The 21,617-nt window shown below is 39.5% G+C and overlaps 3 protein-coding genes across 11 annotated transcripts in view; all 3 read right to left on the bottom strand.

The window, feature by feature from the left end:
• Positions 1-21,617, bottom strand: part of LOC146500564 (nectin-4-like) — a 55,127-nt gene that overhangs the window by 31,555 nt on the left and 1,955 nt on the right. For 3 of the 8 annotated variants that reach the window (XM_085134691.1, XM_085134693.1, XM_085134694.1), the window contains exons 1-4: positions 3,985-4,297; positions 2,178-2,519; positions 1,758-2,060; positions 527-620 (exon numbers count right to left, since the gene is read on the bottom strand). In XM_085134691.1, coding sequence (XP_084990817.1) covers positions 527-620; positions 1,758-2,060; positions 2,178-2,519; positions 3,985-4,234 — 989 coding nt within the window. In that variant the 5' untranslated portion in view covers positions 4,235-4,297. Of the gene's footprint in view, positions 1-526; positions 750-1,757; positions 2,061-2,177; positions 3,030-3,984; positions 4,610-21,617 lie in introns of those variants that run through there. The other 5 variants (XM_085134696.1, XM_085134695.1, XM_085134697.1 and 2 more) reach the window with 5 other exon arrangements.
• On the bottom strand, positions 6,033-9,425 carry LOC146500565 (uncharacterized). 2 transcript variants are annotated; one of them, XM_085134710.1, is made up of 7 exons: positions 8,623-9,425; positions 8,277-8,438; positions 8,074-8,156; positions 7,799-7,975; positions 6,716-6,787; positions 6,324-6,620; positions 6,033-6,236 (listed from the first exon to the last, which is right to left on the bottom strand). In XM_085134710.1, exons 2-7 carry the CDS (start codon positions 8,284-8,286, stop codon positions 6,171-6,173), a joined length of 705 nt encoding a protein of 234 aa, XP_084990836.1. In that variant the 5' UTR covers positions 8,287-8,438; positions 8,623-9,425; the 3' UTR covers positions 6,033-6,170. The 2 variants fall into 2 exon arrangements, 1 of the variants encoding a protein (XP_084990836.1); XR_014869719.1 differs by lacking the exons at positions 6,033-6,236; positions 7,799-7,975; positions 8,074-8,156; positions 8,277-8,438; positions 8,623-9,425 and adding an exon at positions 7,543-7,793 and having other exon boundaries at positions 6,580-6,620.
• Positions 14,839-21,617, bottom strand: part of LOC146500560 (nectin-3-like) — a 78,883-nt gene continuing 72,104 nt past the window's right edge. Inside the window, exon 9 of the transcript XR_014869715.1 lies at positions 14,839-14,868. The gene's annotated coding sequence lies outside the window, so the exon portion shown is untranslated. The remainder of the gene's footprint in view (positions 14,869-21,617) is intronic.

Below are 21,617 nucleotides of genomic sequence, written 5' to 3'. Positions count from 1 at the left end.
TGTTACAGAAACTCACAAGAATTCAAATCCACTGAGGAGACAAGGAGGCCTCCAGACAGTCATATCCAAGATCAATTAATCTAATTTCATTAGTTTGACTAATACTCCAGGAGGAGTAGTGATTCTTGTGAACATGGAAAAGTGCACCTAAAGCAAAATATATGACCTTGAGCACAATTTCTGTAAATACCCATTAGGTTATAACTGTACATATTTCACTAAAATATGAAGTGAAAATATGAAAAACGTGCGTAAAATCCAAAATGGCAAATTGTTGCATTTTCTGTGACATCCTCCTGAGAACCACGCCGTCCATTCCTTCCTTCCACTTAAAGTGTTTACACTGAGTTCTCAACTGATATCATAGTTTGTAGCTTATTTTCCAAAGTTCACTGCCAACACTACTAAAACAACTTTTAATAACATCTAGTATAGTTAGTATAATTGTAGCTCAATATACTTGTCTCTCTCTCTCTCAGCATTTAAATGAATATTTCAAATGTAAAAACTGTTTATATGACTTTACCTGCTCCAGATAAAGTTTGCACTTGGGTTGGCTTCTGTCAAACACTCAAACGAGTCCTCTGAAATCACTGTAATGTTCACTTCTGTGGGAGAGACTGCAAAAAATGAAGACACAGATGTGTTAAACCTGAACTGATGAAATACTAATGATGTCAAAATAATGTTTCAAATTCTCAAATTGTAAATGCTTGGTACTGAAAGGGGAATGTCAGCAGAGAGAGCAACTGAAATGACAAAAAGTGACATACATTATTAAAAAATACTGAAGAATACATACAAAGAATACATATATAAGCCTACACTGCACACAAAGATTGTAGATAGTGTATTGTACTACTGCCATTCAGTGAAGAAACACTGGTGTCTGGACTCAACAGCAATTGTTTCATCCAAATTTCTTCCCCTATCAAAAAACATCATAGGAATGACTGACTGCTCTAATTTGCTGGACATCAGCTAAATCGCCTGTTATGTCAGGCAAAACCATAAATCTTGGTTTTCATTCAGTTTCTAGGAGTAATCCTCTCACACACATTCAAAAGTGTCACCAGCTCACTTACAATCACCTTGGACTGAAAACAACATATTAGGTTTCTTTTGGGGAATTCCACCAGAAACAGAACACCACAGTTATATAACATCACTAAAAAAGAGCACACCATGCTTCATTTTCAAAACAGCCTCAGTTAATTTTACTTTAAGAATACATGTATAAAACCACATTACACACAAATATTCCAGTATTGGACTACTGCCAGTAAATTAAGAAACAGACTTGTGTCTGGACTCAAAGTCAATAGTTTCATCTCATTTTAAATGTCTACTGTGGTATGACTTTACTGAATTTGTTGGTTTCGGTTCACATGGTTACATCATTTAGTCTTTTGCAATAATGTTGTAACAATGTCCTTTATATCAGTCTAAAGGTTGTCGTTAAGTCTTTCAGGTCTTTCGGGAATTCTCTCTGTCTACTGTGACAACCTAATATTGAGAGACCTAACACAGAGGCAAAGTCATGACAGCATCTCAAACAGGGGGAAACAAAAGACTTCTCCTGAACAAAGATGGAAACATGAGAACGTTTTGAGGATTTATGCCTGTTTTTGTATAAAACTTTGATCCTGGGTGTGTCTGTGTTCTTTTCTAATTATTTGATTAAACTGTTAAAATTCTTAAATGACAAAATAACAAAAGAAGACAAATAATAAAATACATTAACAGCTGATACTCACAGTAGATCTGTATGGTGAAGGGCAGGGTTTCTTCTTTAATCAGGGAGTCACCGCTGATGACACACTGGACCTGGTGACCATTAATCTCTCTCATAGGTACGCCAAACAGAGAGCTGACTGTGGTAGTCGTATCGTTGTCATACTTGATGGAGTTTGTTGTCGTCCTCACTTTGTCTCCCAAAGCACCAGTGAGCCACCTCACCTCAGCAGGAGGCTTCGATCCAGCAGCCGTGCAGGTAGCAAATAAAACCTCTTCTGTGCCCAAAGTCGGAAGGTTGTCCTTGATGTGTGTGAAAGGAGGCACTAGGAGAGTTACAGAAAATGAATAATTCAATATGTAAGCGTGACAGTAAAAGTAAATCTGTCTACATCTCATATACAAACACATCTCTTAAATACATGTGTTTGTTTTTTCTATACCAATCACTGTAAGAGGTATCTCAGTCTTCTGATTTCCACTGGGAAACAATGTGAAGATGCACGTGTAGCTGCCTTCATCCTTCAGGGCAACACTGGATAACTGGAGAGTTCCATTTTTGTTGTTAAAATTCCCGATATATTTAAATCGATCATCACGTCCATTGACAAACCGTGGTCCTTCCCTTGGTTGGACAGTGATAAAATTGTCATTTTGAGGTTTTTCTCTGGTTGTCCTCTGCCAGGTAATCTGCGTCAAATCATCATCAGTGTGGATGATTTGGCACGGTAAGATAGCAGTGCCTCCTTGAACCACTGTCACACTTCCACCAATCACCTGGAGACCTGTAAAGAGCATGAAACACTATTAAGGCTCAGACCTCAGCGTAAAAATAGAAACAAGAAAGAAGCAGATTTGCATAAGGTAAAACACCAGTTTCACAATTACAGCTACATTTCCAAATAGGATCAATTTTTCAAAACCAGGACTATCAGAGCAGCTTGGCGTCTGGTCTGGGTGAGGAATAAGGAATTAGTACTGTGCAGATCTAATCAGGGAACCGAACTGAATAGTCATATTTTTTCAGTTTCCTTTCAATTCAACACAATTTTATTTAGAAATCACAACAACAGTGACCTCAAGGTGCTTTATTATGTAATGCAGACCCCACAATAATAAACACAGAGAAAAACCCAACAATCATATGAGCCTCTATGAGAAAGCACTTTGGTGACAGTGGGAAGGAAAAACTCCCTTTTAACAGGAAGAAGCCTCTAGCAGAACCAGGCTCAGGGAGGAGCGGCCATCTGCTGCGACTGGTTGATTGAGGGAAGGAAGACAGGACAGAAGACATGCTGTGGAAGAGAGCCAGAGATTAATAACAAGTATGATTCAGTGCAGAGAGGTGTATTAACACATAGTGAGTGAGAAAGGTGAGTGAAGAAGAAATACTCAATGCATCATGGGAATCCCCCAGCAGCCTATGGTTATTGCAGCACAACTAAGGGCGGATTCACGGTTTATTTCTTATCTGTAAGACTTGGGAGAGGGAATGCTACACATGGGAAAGTTAACCAGCTTTCTCACCAAGTCCAGTCAGGAGGGTTTGTATATATGTGGTCACATGAATTAAAGTAGCAGAAGCCACAATCTTTTAATGAGAGGAGGGTTTGCAGCTAAAACTACTAAAAGATTTTAGAAAGTTTTTCCTGAACTAATAAAAACAAGTGTCCACAAAATGACTACAGTCTGTCAATTGCCATTAAAGTAAAAATTTAACCAGAAAAAACGCACAAACATGCTTAGCTAGTTGGTGTCCCTGCAGGTTACAAAGTAACTATGTGTATTACAGCAATGGTGGGTAACTAATTTTCCCAAAGGGCCACATGAGAAAGTGGAACTGCTGTGTCTGTACCTGAGCCAAACTCAAGTTTTCCGAACATCAAACTGGCTCTCTCTATTCAAACTGGTACAAGTAGTTGTTTTAATGAGACAATGAAAACGTGATATAGGCATGGCAAAAGCAATAGCAATAGCATTGTAATCACTATTTAATCAACATTCCCAGAAACAAATGTGATGCAAAATGTGCAGATTTCTGCAACATTTATTCAAAAAGTGTTGTTCCTGTTTCGGTTGTACTTCACTTACTTCATGTTCGGTGTTTAAGTTCTTTTTGCTTGTTCAGTAAGAGAACTCTAGTCAGTTAGTCAGATTTGGACAGCATTAATTGTAACACCTGCCAGTTCATTTCATTTCAGCCTAAGCCCATCCAAGCATAAATAAAACAAACAAAAACTTTGTACATACTGTTCGTTTCTCTGGTCAGCAGGAGCGCAGATATTATCGCCAAACGACAGATGATCGTGGGAAAATAGCGCGACATGACTTCTTGTAGTAGCATAAAGAAAACAACACGCAGCTTCTTTTCTTCGCTTTTCGCCCTTGTTATTCCCGGATGACTGCTCTGATGAGGAAAATGCGGATGGCGAAGGATACTTCTACTTAAGTTTAGGACAAAAGGGTGAAAAAAAGAAGAAGAATATAATATGTATATCATAGGATTATCAGAACTTGTTGCCTTTGAAAAACTCTCCCGTCTGGTAGACTGCGGTCAAGTGAGCCCTCACTTACGAAGTCACAGTCAAGCTAGCCGCACCGCCAGCCGCACCGAAAATGATGTTGCACTACTCTTACGCATATTACGGTATCGGTGCCGACTGGCTTAGAAACGCAGTCTTTTGTGTCCTGACACTATTTTGCTTCACAATCCACTCCCAGTTTTAGTTCATCTCCACTTTTCCCCCTGTGATCCACAGCCAAAATTACTGTATGATTCAGAGAAAATTAACAATAAAATTTACACAATTTACTCTACTGTACTTTTAATGTCCTCATCTTTGACCTCAGATTACATGAAAACTGTAAGAGGTGACGCAGATATCTCACTGGATTCTGACTCTGGGTGACCCCCACTCTTCACCCTGTCATCCACAGCCAAAATTACTGTACGGTTTTCCTGAAAATTGTTAGTAAACTTTGCACAATTTACTGTACTGTACTCTAAATATTCTCATCTTTGACCTGAGATTACAGGATAAGTATAAGAGGTGACGCAGATATTTCACTGGATTCTGACTCTGGGTGACCCCCACTCTTCACCCTGTGATCCACAGCCAAAATTACTGTACGGTTTTTGAGAAAATTGATAGTAAACTTTGCACAATTTACTCTACTGTACTTTTAATGTCCTCATCTTTGACCTCAGATTACAGGAAAATTAAAAGAGGTGACGCAGATATTTCACTGGATTCTGACTCTGGGTGACCCCCACTCTGCACCCAGTGATCCACAGCCAAAATTACTGTACGGTTTTTGAGAAAATTTATCGTAAACTTTGCACAATTTACTGTACTGTACTCTACATATTCTCATCTTTGACCTCAGGTTACAGGAAAACTGTAAGAGGATATTTTCACTGGATTCTGAATCTAGGCCATCTCCACTCTGCACCCTGTGATACTTCTTGCAGGCCTTTCAGACTGATCTGGTAAGAGCATTTGGTAATCGGGCCTACAACAGGCCTGTCATGTTCATGTGTGATGGATCCCTGGTACTCCTCCGATCCATTTCCATGACATTCTGCAGAACAAGTCTAGAGGATCTGCTGCAGAAGTACTATGTCTTACTGAGTGGCCAGCAATTCAACATTCCCATTCTTCATTGATGTTTGAGCCATGTCATGAAAAATGCCAAGGACCTTTGTAAAAAAACATTTATATCAATAATTAAAAAAGAATACAAGATTTGTAATGTAAAGGTCATACTAACAGTGATTTCATTCATTCATTTTCCCAGCATTCCAGAGAACTACAGGCTTGGAATGCATGTGTTTGGGCTCCTTGCATGCTGTGATAACTTAAAAGACATGGATGATGTTGTCCATAGTGCAGCAATAGTGTTTTGCAGTCCTTGTAGTGGAAGGAACGTAACAAAACACTACAACAACTTGAAAATCCTTATGCAAAAACGGGGGACCCTGGATTTGGATGAAAAGACTGTGATTGCTGAAGATTACAAGGTTAGCTAAGATTTATTTTTTAAGTGACCATATTAATAACTTTTTTACTTGTGTCTGTCGCAAATGAATTAATGAATTCACATTATTTTAAAAATATATATTTTAAACCACAATAACATTTTACATAATTAATTTAAACTTGCTGAATACAGATATATATCTGTTTTACAGACTGATGTTCAGAATGCCCCCTTGAAGACCTTACATTAAAATAAGTAAGCATTAAATGTATGTATGTGTGGGTCCCAATCAGGTTTTCTGAAAATGTTTCACACCTTGGCTCAGGCAATTAGAGGATCACATTTGTCCCTCTGTGGGGGGATACTCCCACTAGGTTTATATCTGGGACTCTCCACCATTTGATCTTAGAACTCAAGAAGCTTCTCGGATGAGAGGTGAAACGTCTTCAAGCAACTTAAAGAAGTCCAGACGCTTTTCTTTGCAAGCTCCTTTGACTACGATGACCTGGATGACTGAGAACCTTCACAGACAAAATACCTTTAGTTAAAATTTACTTTGCATGGTATATCATGTGCACTGTGGGGTCATTCTGCAGACACGGGTCTACCAAATGAATCAGCTTCATGCAAGGTAGTTTGCCTGCTGTGGTAACTGCAACTTGTCCAGCCTTTAATTTGCCATTTTTGGCAATGAAGAGATCACTCTCTGCTTGGATAGTATGTCCTCCAGTAGCAGACAGTGCCTTTGCAAGTCCACCCATGTGAGAGAGACTTTCATTAGCTGCATTAACAATTGCATCCACTTTGAAGGCACATAAATCTCTTTTCCATACTGTGACCGATGCTTTATTAGCCATGTATGTTGCTATTTTGGGGCAAACGGCTATTTGTTCCTGGCTCTCATCCTACAAACATAGACACTTGTCAATTTTCAGATTGACATTTATGACAATAACACAAAAAACATAAATGTAGACATTAAAAACATTTCTAAAAATACCTGGTTTTGACGAGCATCATATTGTTTGTGCTGTTCCTGTTTAAAGGTTTGAACAGTGGTCTTCCCTTTTATCTGTTAACAGATAAAATTTTTGAATTACTTTATATAATAGAATATAATATACAAAAGAATATGGTCATGAATGAGACAAACGTGTTCTGATTTGAGATGTATGTAACGAGTGAGCATCTGTCCTGCTGTTGGTGTACCATACAGGAACTGATATGACTGTGTATGAGTGCCTAGTCTCCTTAAAGGACTCTGTCCAACATTACGTCCCAAGTAAACAGAGGAACTATGAGATAAAAACATAGGCAGTATGTGATGCCCGGTCCAGCTGTACAGAGAACATGCTAGTGTATGATTGCAAACTTGCTTGCCTGCAGTCAGGGCACGCGAGCTGTGCATAATACAGTAGGTCTCCAAAAGACAATAATCAGCCTTGAAAGCTTGTTTAATTCATATGCCCTTGGCCTACAGCTGCTGAAAACAAAGCTGTACATGGTGTGACCAGCAAAAAGCAAAAATCCTGAGCTTCCTCCTCCACTTATGTCACCTATGGACATGCATTTTTTGGCATTAAAGTGGGGGTTCACTAAGGCCCATGCCTAGGTGTAATACAATGTCAAAACACATAAAGATTTCAGGTAATCAGTTGGAATACAGTTTGATAAAACATTGAAACATGGAGACGGATGATAATTTATAATTCATGCTTTATAAATAGTCAAAGCAGACGGTTTACCCCAGAGGACAAAAGGAGTATGGCAATCAGGAGGACATCACAAGGTTTAATTATTGAAAATAATGGGAACATGATGACTTACCTCAGTTTTCTTTTTCTTCAGTGGCAGTTCTGTCACTAACGGTGACACGTACACACCTTTTCATTTAATGCGTTTGTCTTTCCATTTCTCCATTTCCACGTGAAAATACTGGTTTTTTTACATGTACATACTTTTAATGCTTACTTATTTTATCATCTCTTAATTCTATAGTCATAGCCAAATGTTTTCACTTTTTCTTAGTTTCTTGTTCTAGTTGTATAAAACACAATTTTCATTATTAGGAAGTTATTCATACCTTTTGTCTTGATTTTTTCATGTCTGCATATTCAAGCAGGAGGGCATCGTGCATTTTTTGATAAATTTCCACAAAGTCATCAAGCCTTGTCAGTCTCCTTCTCTGGATATGGATTTTTTTCAAATCCCACTGGCTTTTCTCCATGATTCCTTGGGTTCTGTTGTCTTGTGTAAAATTCTTAAATGCAATAGTACATTGTTTAAGTCAGTATCTATGTATTGTAAATTTATGTACAATTTATGTTTCTTTTTCACTTATTCTTCTCGCTATGATACCTGGTTCTTGGATTGCTGAATGTCACCATAGAGTTTACTGAGCTGCTGGTAAGCAGTACCAGTACCATGACGTCCAAGATCCCCTAAGGAGAATACAAGTAATTCAAAAACATAATTAAAATAGATAATTCAACATTTAGCACATTTACATTAATTAATAACTGACAATTTAAGATAGTAATACAACAAATAAAAAAACGTACCGAGTATCATTGATGACCACAAAGTTGTGGTAGAAGGTGATTTACCAGACCGGCAATAAATTTGGGTGCATGAAAGATGTTTCTTTCGCCCTCACAGTCCAGTATTGCATTGTCAACAATTGCCTGGAAATGGGTCTTCAAGGGGGCATTCTGAACATCAGTCTGTAAAACAGATATATATCTGTATTCAGCAAGTTATCAAACCAAAGAAAAATTAATTATGTAAAATGTTATTGTGGTTAAAAATATATATTTTTAAAATAATGTGAATTCATTAATTCATTTGCGACAGACACAAGTAAAAAAGTTATTAATATGGTCACTTAAAAAATAAATCTTAGCTAACCTTGTAATCTTCAGCAATCACAGTCTTTTCATCCAAATCCAGGGTCCCCCATTTTTGCATAAGGATTTTCAAGTTGTTGTAGTGTTTTGTTACGTTCCTTCCACTACAAGGACTGCAAAACACTATTGCTGCACTATGGACAACATCATCCATGTCTTTTAAGTTATCACAGCATGCAAGGAGCCCAAACACATGCATTCCAAGCCTGTAGTTCTCTGGAATGCTGGGAAAATGAATGAATGAAATCACTGTTAGTATGACCTTTACATTACAAATCTTGTATTCTTTTTTAATTATTGATATAAATGTTTTTTTACAAAGGTCCTTGGCATTTTTCATGACATGGCTCAAACATCAATGAAGAATGGGAATGTTGAATTGCTGGCCACTCAGTAAGACATAGTACTTCTGCAGCAGATCCTCTAGACTTGTTCTGCAGAATGTCATGGAAATGGATCGGAGGAGTACCAGGGATCCATCACACATGAACATGACAGGCCTGTTGTAGGCCCGATTACCAAATGCTCTTACCAGATCAGTCTGAAAGGCCTGCAAGAAGTATCACAGGGTGCAGAGTGGAGATGGCCTAGATTCAGAATCCAGTGAAAATATCCTCTTACAGTTTTCCTGTAACCTGAGGTCAAAGATGAGAATATGTAGAGTACAGTACAGTAAATTGTGCAAAGTTTACAATCAATTTTCTCAAAAACCGTACAGTAATTTTGGCTGTGGATGACAGGGTGAAGAGTGGGGGTCACCCAGAGTCATAATCCAGTGAGATATCTGTGTCACCTCTTACAGTTTTCCTGTAATCTGAGGTCAAAGGTGAGGACATTAAAAGTACAGTAGAGTAAATTGTGCAAAGTTTACTATCAATTTTCTCAAAAACCGTACAGTAATTTTGGCTGTGGATCACAGGGTGAAGAGTGGGGGTCACCCAGAGTCATAATCCAGTGAGATATCTGTGTCACCTCTTACAATTTTCCTGTAATCTGAGGTCAAAGATGAGAATATATAGAGTACAGTACAGTAAATTGTGCAAAGTTTACTATCAATTTTCAGGAAAACCGTACAGTAATTTTTGCTGTGGATCACAGGGTGAAGAGTGGAGATGGCCAAGATTCAGAATCCAGTGAAATATCTGCGTCACCTCTTATAGTTTTCCTGTAATCTGAGGTCAAAGATGAGGACATTAAAAGTACAGTAGAGTAAATTGTGCAAAGTTTACTATCAATTTTCTCAAAAACCGTACAGTAATTTTGGCTGTGGATGACAGGGTGAAGAGTGGGGGTCACCCAGAGTCAGAATCCAGTGAGATATCTGTGTCACCTCTTACAGTTTTCCTGTAATCTGAGGTCAAAGATGAGGACATTAAAAGTACAGTAGAGTAAATTGTGCAAAGTTTACTATCAATTTTCTCAAAAACCGTACAGTAATTTTGGCTGTGGATCACAGGGTGAAGAGTGGGGGTCACCCAGAGTCATAATCCAGTGAGATATCTGTGTCACCTCTTACAATTTTCCTGTAATCTGAGGTCAAAGATGAGAATATATAGAGTACAGTACAGTAAATTGTGCAAAGTTTACTATCAATTTTCAGGAAAACCGTACAGTAATTTTTGCTGTGGATCACAGGGTGAAGAGTGGAGATGGCCAAGATTCAGAATCCAGTGAAATATCTGCGTCACCTCTTATAGTTTTCCTGTAATCTGAGGTCAAAGATGAGGACATTAAAAGTACAGTAGAGTAAATTGTGCAAAGTTTACAATCAATTTTCTCAAATACTGTACAGTAATTTTGGCTGTGGATGACAGGGTGAAGAGTGGGGGTCACCCAGAGTCATAATCCAGTGAGATATCTGCGTCACCTCTTACAGTTTTCCTGTAATCTGAGGTCAAAGATGAGGATATTAAAAGTACAGTAGAGTATAGTGGGTAAATTTTATTGTTAATTTTCTCTGAATCATACAGTAATTTGGGCTGTGGATCACAGGGGGAAAAGTGGAGATACACTAAAACTGGGAGTGGATTGTTAAGTAAAATAGTGCCAGGACGCAAAAGACTGCGTTTCTAAACCGGGCTTCACCCATACCGTAATATGCGTAAGAGTAGTGCAACCACATTTTCGGTGCGGCTGGCGGTGCGGCTAGCTTGACTGTGACTTCGTAAGTGAGGGCTCACTTGACCGCAGTGTCAGGTAGAAACGGGAAAAATTTCGGATTGCAAATATTTTGCCCGCTACACCCCAACATCACACTGCTCAATCATAAAAGTCAGAATGCTAATGAATCGGGTGGGTGGAAAAAAGACAGAACAAAGATGTTTTCCTCTAAAATTTGTAACTTTTATTTCTTATTCCAACTGTGCTTATTCTACCATAAACAATAGGCCCTTCTCTATACCCCCTGTGCTCATTTTCTATGCTGCTGCTCACTGATCATCACCTCTCTTCTTAACCTAGCTTCTAGGGTTAAGAAAAAAACGTATTATTTTCCAAATATTTATGCTATAGCTCACCAGTTTTATCAGAAAAAAACATTTCCTTTGCCACCTTGTTCGGACACCTAACAGTACACCCAGTACTCCTGTCTACTTTCTTTCTTGTGTTAGTATACAAACATAACTGATGAACCTCCCAGCTATGGCCATAGACAACATAAGTAAAAACTGAGAGGAGGGTGGCTGTCTCAACAGCCTTTGTATTACACATGAAGAACTGGAATGAGTGAGTGGCCTGGATAAAGAGTGAGAAATGAAAGCACAAATAGAATTCCTTTTTTTACCTTCTTGAATCACTGAAAACATGACTTTCTTTCCGTCTGGCCCACTGTTCACATCGGATGGGAGGAAAGCATGGGAGGCATCGAATTTGGGCAGGAGAGGGTGGCGGTGAGGGCATATCAGTATCAGTGTACGTGTGTGCGTGTGTGGGGATGTGTATCTTGTGTTCAGCCTGAGAAAGTGTCCTTTCACCTATTAGGTGTAGATCAACAGTTCGCAGCCTACGCAGGTGGCCTTGAGGAATAGGGCAAGAGAGTCAGTTCATTCTTGTTATCGTATCTCTGGGAAGAATTGTTGTTGTTCTCTTCGGCGTCAACCTTCAAGCGTTGTCCAGCTGGTGCCTTTTTAACCTGTTACCTGTTAAATGAAGGTTCAGTTTAAAAAAAATAAAAACAACCACATAATAATAACTGAATATGAAATCACAATATTTTACTCTCAAACATTTTATTTAAGAACTATCATGCTGTACATCCTGAACTCACCCAAATACTTTTTCAGAATCTCGCTCACATTAACCAAAGAAACTATGCATACAATTAGTGCATGCATAAAAAACTCAGACAGGCTCTTTTGGGCAAAAATTACATTCTTGGGAGAGTTCAAGGAGAAAACCACTGACTGCTGAACAAAGGGAACACAATGGCTGGTCTCACATTTGCCAGAAAACATCTTGATGATCCCCAAGACTTTTGGGAAGATATTCTGTGAACCAATGAAAATAAAGTTGATCTTCCTGGAATGTTTGAGTCCCGTTACTGTCATGGTGGGTGGTCAGAAGGACTCAAAATGCAGACTCACAAATTGACAGTTCAGTGCATTTATTTACAGTGCAGGAAGTCTAAACAGGGAATTAATGAATTTGCAATTGTATCTCGAGAACAGCAGTGTGGCGGAGGTGTGGTCCCTGGCTCAGCTGCAGGGGAAGGGGTGTGCAGTGAGCTCAAAGGGGCGGTGACAGGAGGCAGGTGAGGCCACAGGTGGTGGTGACTGTACTGATGACAGTCTCTTTTCCTTTTATAGTGAAGCAAGAGACGCATGCGGGTGTGTGAGCTGAGACCAGCCCTGAGTGGGGACTATGGCATTGTGTGTTTAACATTACAATAAACACTGAGAACTGTGAACACAGCCATTGTGTGCATGGGTCCACCTTACAAGAAGGAAATCCAGAAGGCTCCTGAGCCATGCCAAGGGGATGGCCACAGTGTGGTGGCGATTGAACTACTTTATGCCATGCTTTGGTGGACACGGGCTTACGCAGACCCTCGTGTACCAAAGCTTGGTTCACCCCGAGGCATTGCTGCAGGCAGAGTGGGTGGAGGTGAAGTGTGCTCATGGTAATATTCACAGGTATCCTATAGTGCCGTTGTTGTTAAAATATAAGCCCCACTTCTCTGGTGAGCCTGGTGAAGGAAAGAGATGAGTTGGGGTCGGAGGTGCCAAATTCCATCCTGCCTCCCTCCATTGTGATAACCATCTCACACAGGCCCTGAGAGCAGATGTTGCCAAGTTGCAACAGCGCTTTGCAGACATGTTCTCCCCCCTGTCCAGCCAAACGTCACTCATCGAGCAGAATTTTGAAACAGCCTGGTGTGATGGTGCGTTTACGCCAATCTGAACATAAAAGGCAAATTGTTCAGAGGAAATTGGCTGAAATGCTGAAAATGGGAGTAATAGAAGAGTCAGAGTCGGTCAATGCAGAATCCTGCTCTACCTTCAAAAACTTGTGGGTTTTTTTGTACTGTGTGTTGGATCATTGTCCATATGTACTGTCAGACACTGTCCAATCATCCTTACTGTATTTGGCTGAAATGAATTTATACAACAAGTCATGTTAAATCAAAAATAAACATCAGTAGTACATGAGATTAAATTCTCAGTGTCTTAAAGAGGATGTTGTACTTTTCAGATTATGAGCTTTTCCTCATAAGCGACACTTGGAATCCTCTCCATACATTTTACTTATTTAATTTATAGCATAACATATATAGAATGAAACTTGAATATATAGAATGAAACTTGAATATATAGAATGTATGAACCTCATGTTTAGAGAGGAAGTTTTTCTGAATTCTCTGCCTTTATAAAATGGCACCAGCTGAACTGTTTCAGTACTTTGTAGCGCTTGACAACTGTTTTCTGACAGCTGTTCAAACTGCAATGGTAGAAATAATTTGGAGTTTATATTGCGTCACCTTGAAGAACACGTTTTCATTATTGCAACATTTCTAGTGCTCATGAATAATGTTCAACAAAATGTTTCTGGGAGAAGATTATGCACGCTTCTTGAGGGAATTTATTAATCACTGATGGAGATGTCAACTGAGCAAACACTTCAAGGAGAAGCTAAAGCACATATTATGGGCTCATTATACCAATCTACATCTCAAAGAGGAAGGCCAAGGTAAGTGATAAAAATGGAAACAAATTTATTCATAATGTGTATGGCACTTGACACAGTCAATAGATGGCAAACAAGATAATGAATGCAAGGAATAAGGAAGAAGTTAACATATTTGTTATTTTGTTTCTTTTAGAGGACGGAGAGCAATTCAGCAGAGGGTCTACAATGTCACTGTCCCAAATCAAGTGTGGTATGTCTTTTTTGTTGTATAATGTCTGGGTTGAAATATTGTTTATCTAAGGATTACATGACAGAAGTACAATGCCAAAGTCATAGACCTTTATTTTGATGTACAGGGTGAGCCATTTATATGGATACACAGTAATAAAATGTGAATGGTTGGCGATATTAAAGTCCTGTTTGTGGCACATTAGTATATGTGAGGGGGAAAACTCCTCAAGATGGGTGGTGACCATGGTGGCCATTTAGAAGTCGGCCATCTTGCATACAACTTTTGTTTTTTCAATAGGAAGAAGGCCATGTGACACATCAAACGTATTGGTAATGTCACAAGAAAAACAATGGTGTGCTTGGTTTCAACGTAACTTTATTCTTTCATAAGTTATTTACAAGTTTCTGACCACTTATGAAATGTGTTCAATGTGCTGCCCATTGTGTTGAATTGTCAATGCAACCCTCTTCTCCCACTCTTCACACACTGATAGCAACACCGCAGGACAAATGCCAGCACAGGCATCCAGTATCTGTAGTTTCAGGTGCTGCACATCTCGTGTCTTCACACCATAGACAATTGCCTTCAGATGACCCCAAAGATAAAAGTCTAAGGGGGTCGGATCGGGAGACCTTCGGGGCCATTCAACTGGCCCACGACGACCAATCCACTTTCCAGGAAACTGTTCATCTAGGAATGCTCGGACCTGGCACCCATAATGTGGTGGTACACCATCTTGCTGGAAAAAGTCAGGGAACGTGCCAGCTTCAGTGCATAAAGAGGGAAACACATCATCATGTAGCAATTTCAAATATCCAGTGGCCTTGAGGTTTCCATTGATGAAGAATGGACCCACCATCGTTGTACCCCATATACCACACCAAACCATCACTTTTGTTGCTCCAACAGTCTTGGAGGGATCCATTCAATGTGGGTTAGTGTCAGACCAATAGCGGTGGTTTTGTTTGTTAACTTCACCATTCACATAAAAGTTTGCCTCATCACTGAACAAAATCTTCTGCGTGAACTGAGGGTCCTGTTCCAATTTTTGTTTTGCCCATTCTGCAAATTCTGTGCGCCAATCTGGGTCATCCTTGTTGAGATGCTGAAGTAGCTGGAGTTTGTAAGGGTGCCATTTGTGAGTAGCTAATATCCGCCGAAGGGATGTTCGACTAATGCCACTCTCCAGTGACATGTGGCGAGTGCTATGCTGTGGGCTCTTGCTGAATGAAGCTAGGACAGCCACTGATGTTTCTTCATTAGTGACAGTTTTCTTGCGTCCACATTTTGGCAAATCCAACACTGAACCAGTTTCACGAAACTTAGCAAGCAGTTTGCTAACTGTAGCATGGGAGATGGGTGGTCTCGTAGGGTGTCTTGCATTGAAATCTGCTGCAATGACCCGGTTACTGCGTTCACCAGACATCAACACAATTTCGATCCGCTTCTCACGTGTTAACCTCTTCGACATGTAAATGCTGTGAACAAAGAGAAACTTGTAAATAACTCATGAAAGAATAAAGTTACGTTGAAACCAAGCACACCATTGTTTTTCTTGTGACATTATCAATAAGTTTGATGTGTCACATTGCCCTCTTCCTATTGAAAAAACAAAAGTTGTATCCAAGATGGCCGACTTCTAAATGGCCACCATGGTCAGCACCCATCTTGAGGAGTTTGCCCCCTCACATATACTAATGTGCCACAAACAGGACTTTAATATCACCAACCATTCCCATTTTATTACGGTGTAGCCATATAAATGGCCCACCCTGTATATATGTATAACATTTCACACATACTGTTACTTACAATTAAAGCTGACAGTCTTTCTCTCTATTGCATTTGATTGTTTATTTCAAATGATCAAAAACCTTTAGACCTATTTGAACATTATGTGTATATGGTTTAATATCAGGAGAACTACAAATTAAGTGTATGAAGTGTTGCTGTTCCGAGTACCTTTGAAAACATCCAGATTTAAAGAAGCACCATGCTGCAACCCCAATCACACTCAGAGTAAGCAAAAGACCAAATAAGGTCCAAGCAGCAGAACATGCTCCTACAGGGACACAAGGAGGAAGAATATAATTAGACTGATGTTGTTCTCTTTCCCTTTCATGGCTTTTAGTTTTATATTTCGCATTTAGATGACTCAGACAGTATTCCAAGTCTTCTAAATGGCAATAGGACACCTCAGGTGGCTTGGCTGTATTCCAAAATCATTCTACACCTGGACTCAACATATTAAAAAACTTTCATCTGCTGGCAGGTGAGGCACAAAAATAAAAGACAAACTTAATATGACTGTGAAAGAAGCAAGCTGGCAGTTTTTGGGAGTAACGGAATACATGTACCGGCATTACGTATTTAAAATACAAAATATGGGTAACTGTATTCTGTTACAGTTACCGTTTAAAAAGGTAGTATTCTGAATATAGTTACTTTGTTGAAATAAAGGGATTACACGGAGGTCTTTTCCTGTTTCATATGTTAGGCTGTCCCCTCTCTATTTTTGGTAATTCCATGCCGGTGAAAACCCAAACAAAACACGCATTAAGAGGCTCTGATGCCTGGGTCTCAATCTCGCGGCCCATGTAACCTCTACCTGCGGCCCGCATAATGACGTGAAGAAATATTTTAAAAAATTATTGTTCAAAAAATTATTTAATATGAAGGCAATAGGCAGAGTGTTACAGGCATAGCCCTAAAGAATGTAGCCTCATGGTCAGTGTAGCCCAGTTGTAAGTAAGCTATTCAGACTCGAATGTACACTGTGTTCATGTTTGTCTCCTTCCTTCTTCTATTGGAGCAGCCTTTCAATGTCTCTCACTGGCAAAGTTGACCCAGACAACAAAGTAAAGTTTGTTTACCTTACCTTACCTTCAGCAATAGTACATTCATGTAGTTGTAAAAAGCTTGCTAATATATTAAATAATCCAAAGTATTCAGAATACGTTACTCTCATTGAGTAAGGTAACGAAATATGTTACGAAATACATTTTGGGGCATGTATTCTGTAATCTGTAGTGGAATACGTTTTCAAAGTAACCTTCCCAACAATGCAATGGTACATGTTTTGAGCTTGTAATGGTGGCCTGAGTTAAAACGATGTATTGCACTGAGTGGCGCTTGAGTCATCCATTCATTCACTTGTCAGTTTCATGCTGTTTATACTTTAAGCCAATCTCTTCAAGCTAGTTGGTGTTCAGAACAAGATCAGAATGAAGCAACACCAGCAAAAGCTCAAATAAAAACTCAGAAACAAATCCAGAAAGATTTGGACAAACTGCACAGCTAAATCCAAGCTGACCTCACCTGCTGCAACACGCACATAGAGCTGACCATGTTTACGTCCATATGCGTTAGATGCTTCACACTGATAGAGGCCATTTAGATCAGAGGTCAGACTCAGCAGTTGTAGCTTTGCACCGTCTACTTTGAAACCAGGCTGTGGCAAAGACTGGACAGATCTGGAAAAAACATGAACAAGATTCTACATGAAATGTACAGAGAAGGCAAAAAAAAATGTGAGTTTTGCAAAAATGCAAATTAATTTTAGTCATTAGCTTTTTGTGTTGCACTTTCCTTGCTCACACCAAAACATTACATTATTTAATTTTTACCTAATTACAAGGTATGACTCCCTGAAAAACAAGATCCGAGCGGATAGAGGCAGCCAGGCACATTCACATCACAACCCTCTCCCAATTGTTTCCATTTTGATCCCACCATAATATCATAAAAATAAACACCATATTATTAAGCTTAGAATTCATGTTTGGGCACAACAAAGATCATTCATTTACTCAAATCAACACCGTCTTATTATATTCACTCTGTTTTACATTTATTGTCCACTTGTTGGCACAGTAGAGCAAATGAAGCACAATGCAGCTTTGGCCCATGAGTTTACCAAGTGGATGAAAAGCTTTAATGCTTCATGAAACTTCATACAGCCATTACTGATTGCAGAATAAGGATCCAAATACTGAAACACAACAAAAAGGAAAAAATAATTTATTTTACTCATGTATACATGTGTATTTAGCTATTAGCAGTGGCTCATGGTGATGGTTTTACTTAAATTTTTAACTTCCTAATTAATTCCCACCAACTGTTTTCTTACCACCATAATTACATCTTCCTCTCTTTCTTTCTCCCTCCATTTTTGGGACTACTGTCCCTTGTCATGCACTTCTCCATGGACAGTGCTAGCAACAACACCTTTATGTGACTACCAAGGCTTTATAATAGTCACTGCTTGTAATAGGATTGATGGTGCAGCAGCTAACATTTTGGTTAATTTGATACATTTTTCTGCATTTATTTCTAGTTTCTTTTTTCTTTTTCTGTCATAGCGTTTAAAGCTCCACCTTTTCACTTTTGGTTGTCCATCTTTATCAAAGGTTTCTTACACAGTAAACTTCTGTTCTACAAGGTGGATGGTAGGAGAACGGCCGGTCATGTTAAGAGATTTGATCAGGCAATCCAGTGTCAGTAATGAAAAAGAATAAATGAGTGACAGTCAGTGCTTGTAGGGCTAGTGGCAGTGGACCACTAGCCAGCCTGTAGGCTATAAAATGATATTGACGACAAAGAAAAAAAATGATATTGACCCATCGGCCCAGAAGTGTCCTGGCACACTGGGAAAATGCCTGGTATGCCAGATTACCAGTCCAGCCCTGGTAGGTAGAAAGACTAAACACAGATGGACACAACAGACACAAACACAGTGAAGGAACACAAAGCTCAGAAAAAAGGAGTCTCAAAATAAAACAGTAAGTAACTAATACAAAGGTTAAATAAAAACCTACACATACCAGCTAAACATTGAGGGAAACACTGGGAAAGGATAGAAAACATGCAGGGCTCTAATTTCTCAATGGCACCAATGCAACCAGCTGCTTGAGTAAGAAAAAAAAGTCTCCATGTGGTCAACAACAGACACAATATGCCTATATCGTGCTCTAAACCAATCAGAGATAGTCAAGGGCGGGACCTCTCTGATTGGCGGCGGTACAGATATTCCTATAGGCCTACATGTGTACGTTTGAAAGTGCAGGCAGATAGAGAGAGGTGAGTAGCCTAGGCCCGATAGAAGTTGATATAACTGTGGGTAATGAGAAAAGATGAAGACAACGAATTATAACTTTTTTGTTAAGGCCTGATCCGTCTGAAATTCATAGCCAGTGTTCTGACACAGAACCATCAAGCTCTTAGGTTATGTCTAACACTAGTCCAGAGGCGGCATCAGATAATGAGCCACATACGATTGACTCCGAGCCAGAGCCCACTGAAAGTAAAAAGGGGAAAGTGTATAAAAAAAGAAAGTGCCTCTTACCATTTTAGCAACTAGGACAGGCCCCAGCCCCCCACGCATGACCCTGAACTAGATAAGTGGACAATGATAAGTGAAACTATGTGTCAACAGTCTTTCAGCTTCTGTCTGCTGAGCTAAAACGGCCTCTGCAATCCTCCAGAGTTCCAGTGACAAAACACTTTTCTTTTTATTTGCAACATTGTTTTCAGTCAAGTCACAATGTCTCTTGACTATTGCACAGCAATTGCAATAGGCTACAGCAGATCATTTTATGTGGCTTTTTGAATGTAATTTTCCTATCCTGTCACTGCACATTGACTTGAGTAGAAAAGATGATCAGATATGTTTAACTGGATATCATCAAAAGGAGGGTTGAACCTCTATTTTTATTTTTGCTTTTAAACCACAGAAAGCTCAAAGGATATGACAAGTAAGTGGGAAACGACACACAGGCTTTTAAAGGCTGTAAGATATTTTAGTGGAATAAAGTAAAGAAATTCAAGCATGTTGCACCAGGAGCTTCAAATTTGTTACAAAGAAAGACTACAGCGTATTCCTGACTTAACAATCTGGCTTGGAGTCAATTGACTTAACAGTTAACACGGTTGTTGAGCTGTAGGGTGCTGGTGGAAACGATACTGCTTTTTTTTTAACTTTACAAAAAAATATTCACTCAGTTCAGACCATCCACACATTAACAGCCATGCCTTTGGGATTCCTATAGTTTATGCTGAAGACTAGAATTCTCTGAGCATCTTCAACTAAAATTCAAATGTGTTTACACATTTATCTCCTGGAAAGAGCTCACTGTCAGTGAAAGGGAAAAAAAACCTAAAAAAAACCCAAAAAACCCACCACCACCAACAAAACTTATGGCATCAAGTCTATTCAGGTGGAAAAAAAACTTCACAAACACAGTTATGTAATACTTCTTTCAGTGTTTCCCTTTTTACAAGCAGTCGCGACAGTGGATGGGCTCTGAATATTTGAGTTTGCAGAGGTCTCCTCCTGGTCTCAAACCAGCAAGATTTCACGTACGAATGTGTAAACTACACTATGGAGTCACCACAAGTATCTACTGCAATAGTATCCAACTTTGCCCAGCTTTAACAGAATTTTTATTTAATTTACTTTGTGATCTTTTCCATGGGAGTAGGCTACATCAAATTTGACAGTTGCTGCATTTATGGAAATAATCTTACACAGCTGCATTAGAAGCAGTTTGCATTTCACATGAGATTAACTCTTACACGTGACCAGTTTTTGTACAGTTTATGTGATTCTTAGGTTTGTGGTTATTTGTATGTCATCTATTAAGTATTTTTCTCTTAGTCTTCCGTTTTGTGTGTTTTTTTTTTAAATTTTTCTTCCTCATTGTCTTCTCCTGTGTCTAGTCAGTCTTATCTTCACATTTGTTTTTCTCTTGTCTCAGTGTTTGCTGTTCCATTTCTGTCTCTCCAGTCAGTCATGTCCCCATGCTTGTTTCTCCCTGGTTCCTCTGCCAAGCCTTTGTGACATAGTCTCTGTGTTATCTTACTTCCTGTTTTAGTTTTTACAGTCCTTTTTCCTATTTCCTATTTCCTTCTTTAGTACAACTGTGTTATGGTAAATGGCCTGTATTTGTATAGCGCTAGTCCCTAAGGACCCCCAAAGCACTTTACACATCCAGTCATCCACCCATTCATACACACATTCACACATGATGGCAAGCTACATTGTAGCCACAGCCATCCCGGGGCGCACTGACAGAGGCGAGGCTGCCGGACACTGGTGCCACCGGACCCTCTGACCACCACCAGTAGGCAACGGGTGAAGTGTTTTGCCCAAGGACACAACGACCGAGATTGTTCAAGCCAGGGCTCAAACCGGCAACCTTCCGATTACAAGGCGAACTGCCAACTCCTGAGCCACAATCGCCCATTATGACCTGTTGCCCATCCTCTCGTCATGCGTAGTGTGTGTTCCTCGTCGATTTGTTCCCATTTGCTGTGTTTCTGCTCTGTTTTCTAGTTCCTAGTTTCCTGGTTTCCTCCTGGCCTGTACCGTTTAGTTTTGAGTATAGCATTTGTTACAGCAATAAAACTGCCTCTTCCACTTCATCCCTTTGTGTTTGGGTCCTGCTTGACCTGCCACTCACCATACACACACACACACACACACAGTAATTATTCAAATGACTTTACCTGCTCTAGTTAAATATTGCATTTGGGTTGGCTTCTGTCACACACTCAAACGAGTCCTCTGAAATCACTCTAATGTTCACTTCTGTGGGTGAGACTGCAAAAGATATAGAGAAAAGTATGTTAATCCTGAACTA

This window comes from Neolamprologus multifasciatus, chromosome 16 (genome assembly GCF_963576455.1).
Source record: "Neolamprologus multifasciatus chromosome 16, fNeoMul1.2, whole genome shotgun sequence".
NCBI lineage: Eukaryota > Metazoa > Chordata > Actinopteri > Cichliformes > Cichlidae > Neolamprologus > Neolamprologus multifasciatus.
The sequence above is the reverse complement of the archived record's forward strand: the minus strand, read 5'-3'. Positions and strand labels throughout refer to the sequence as shown.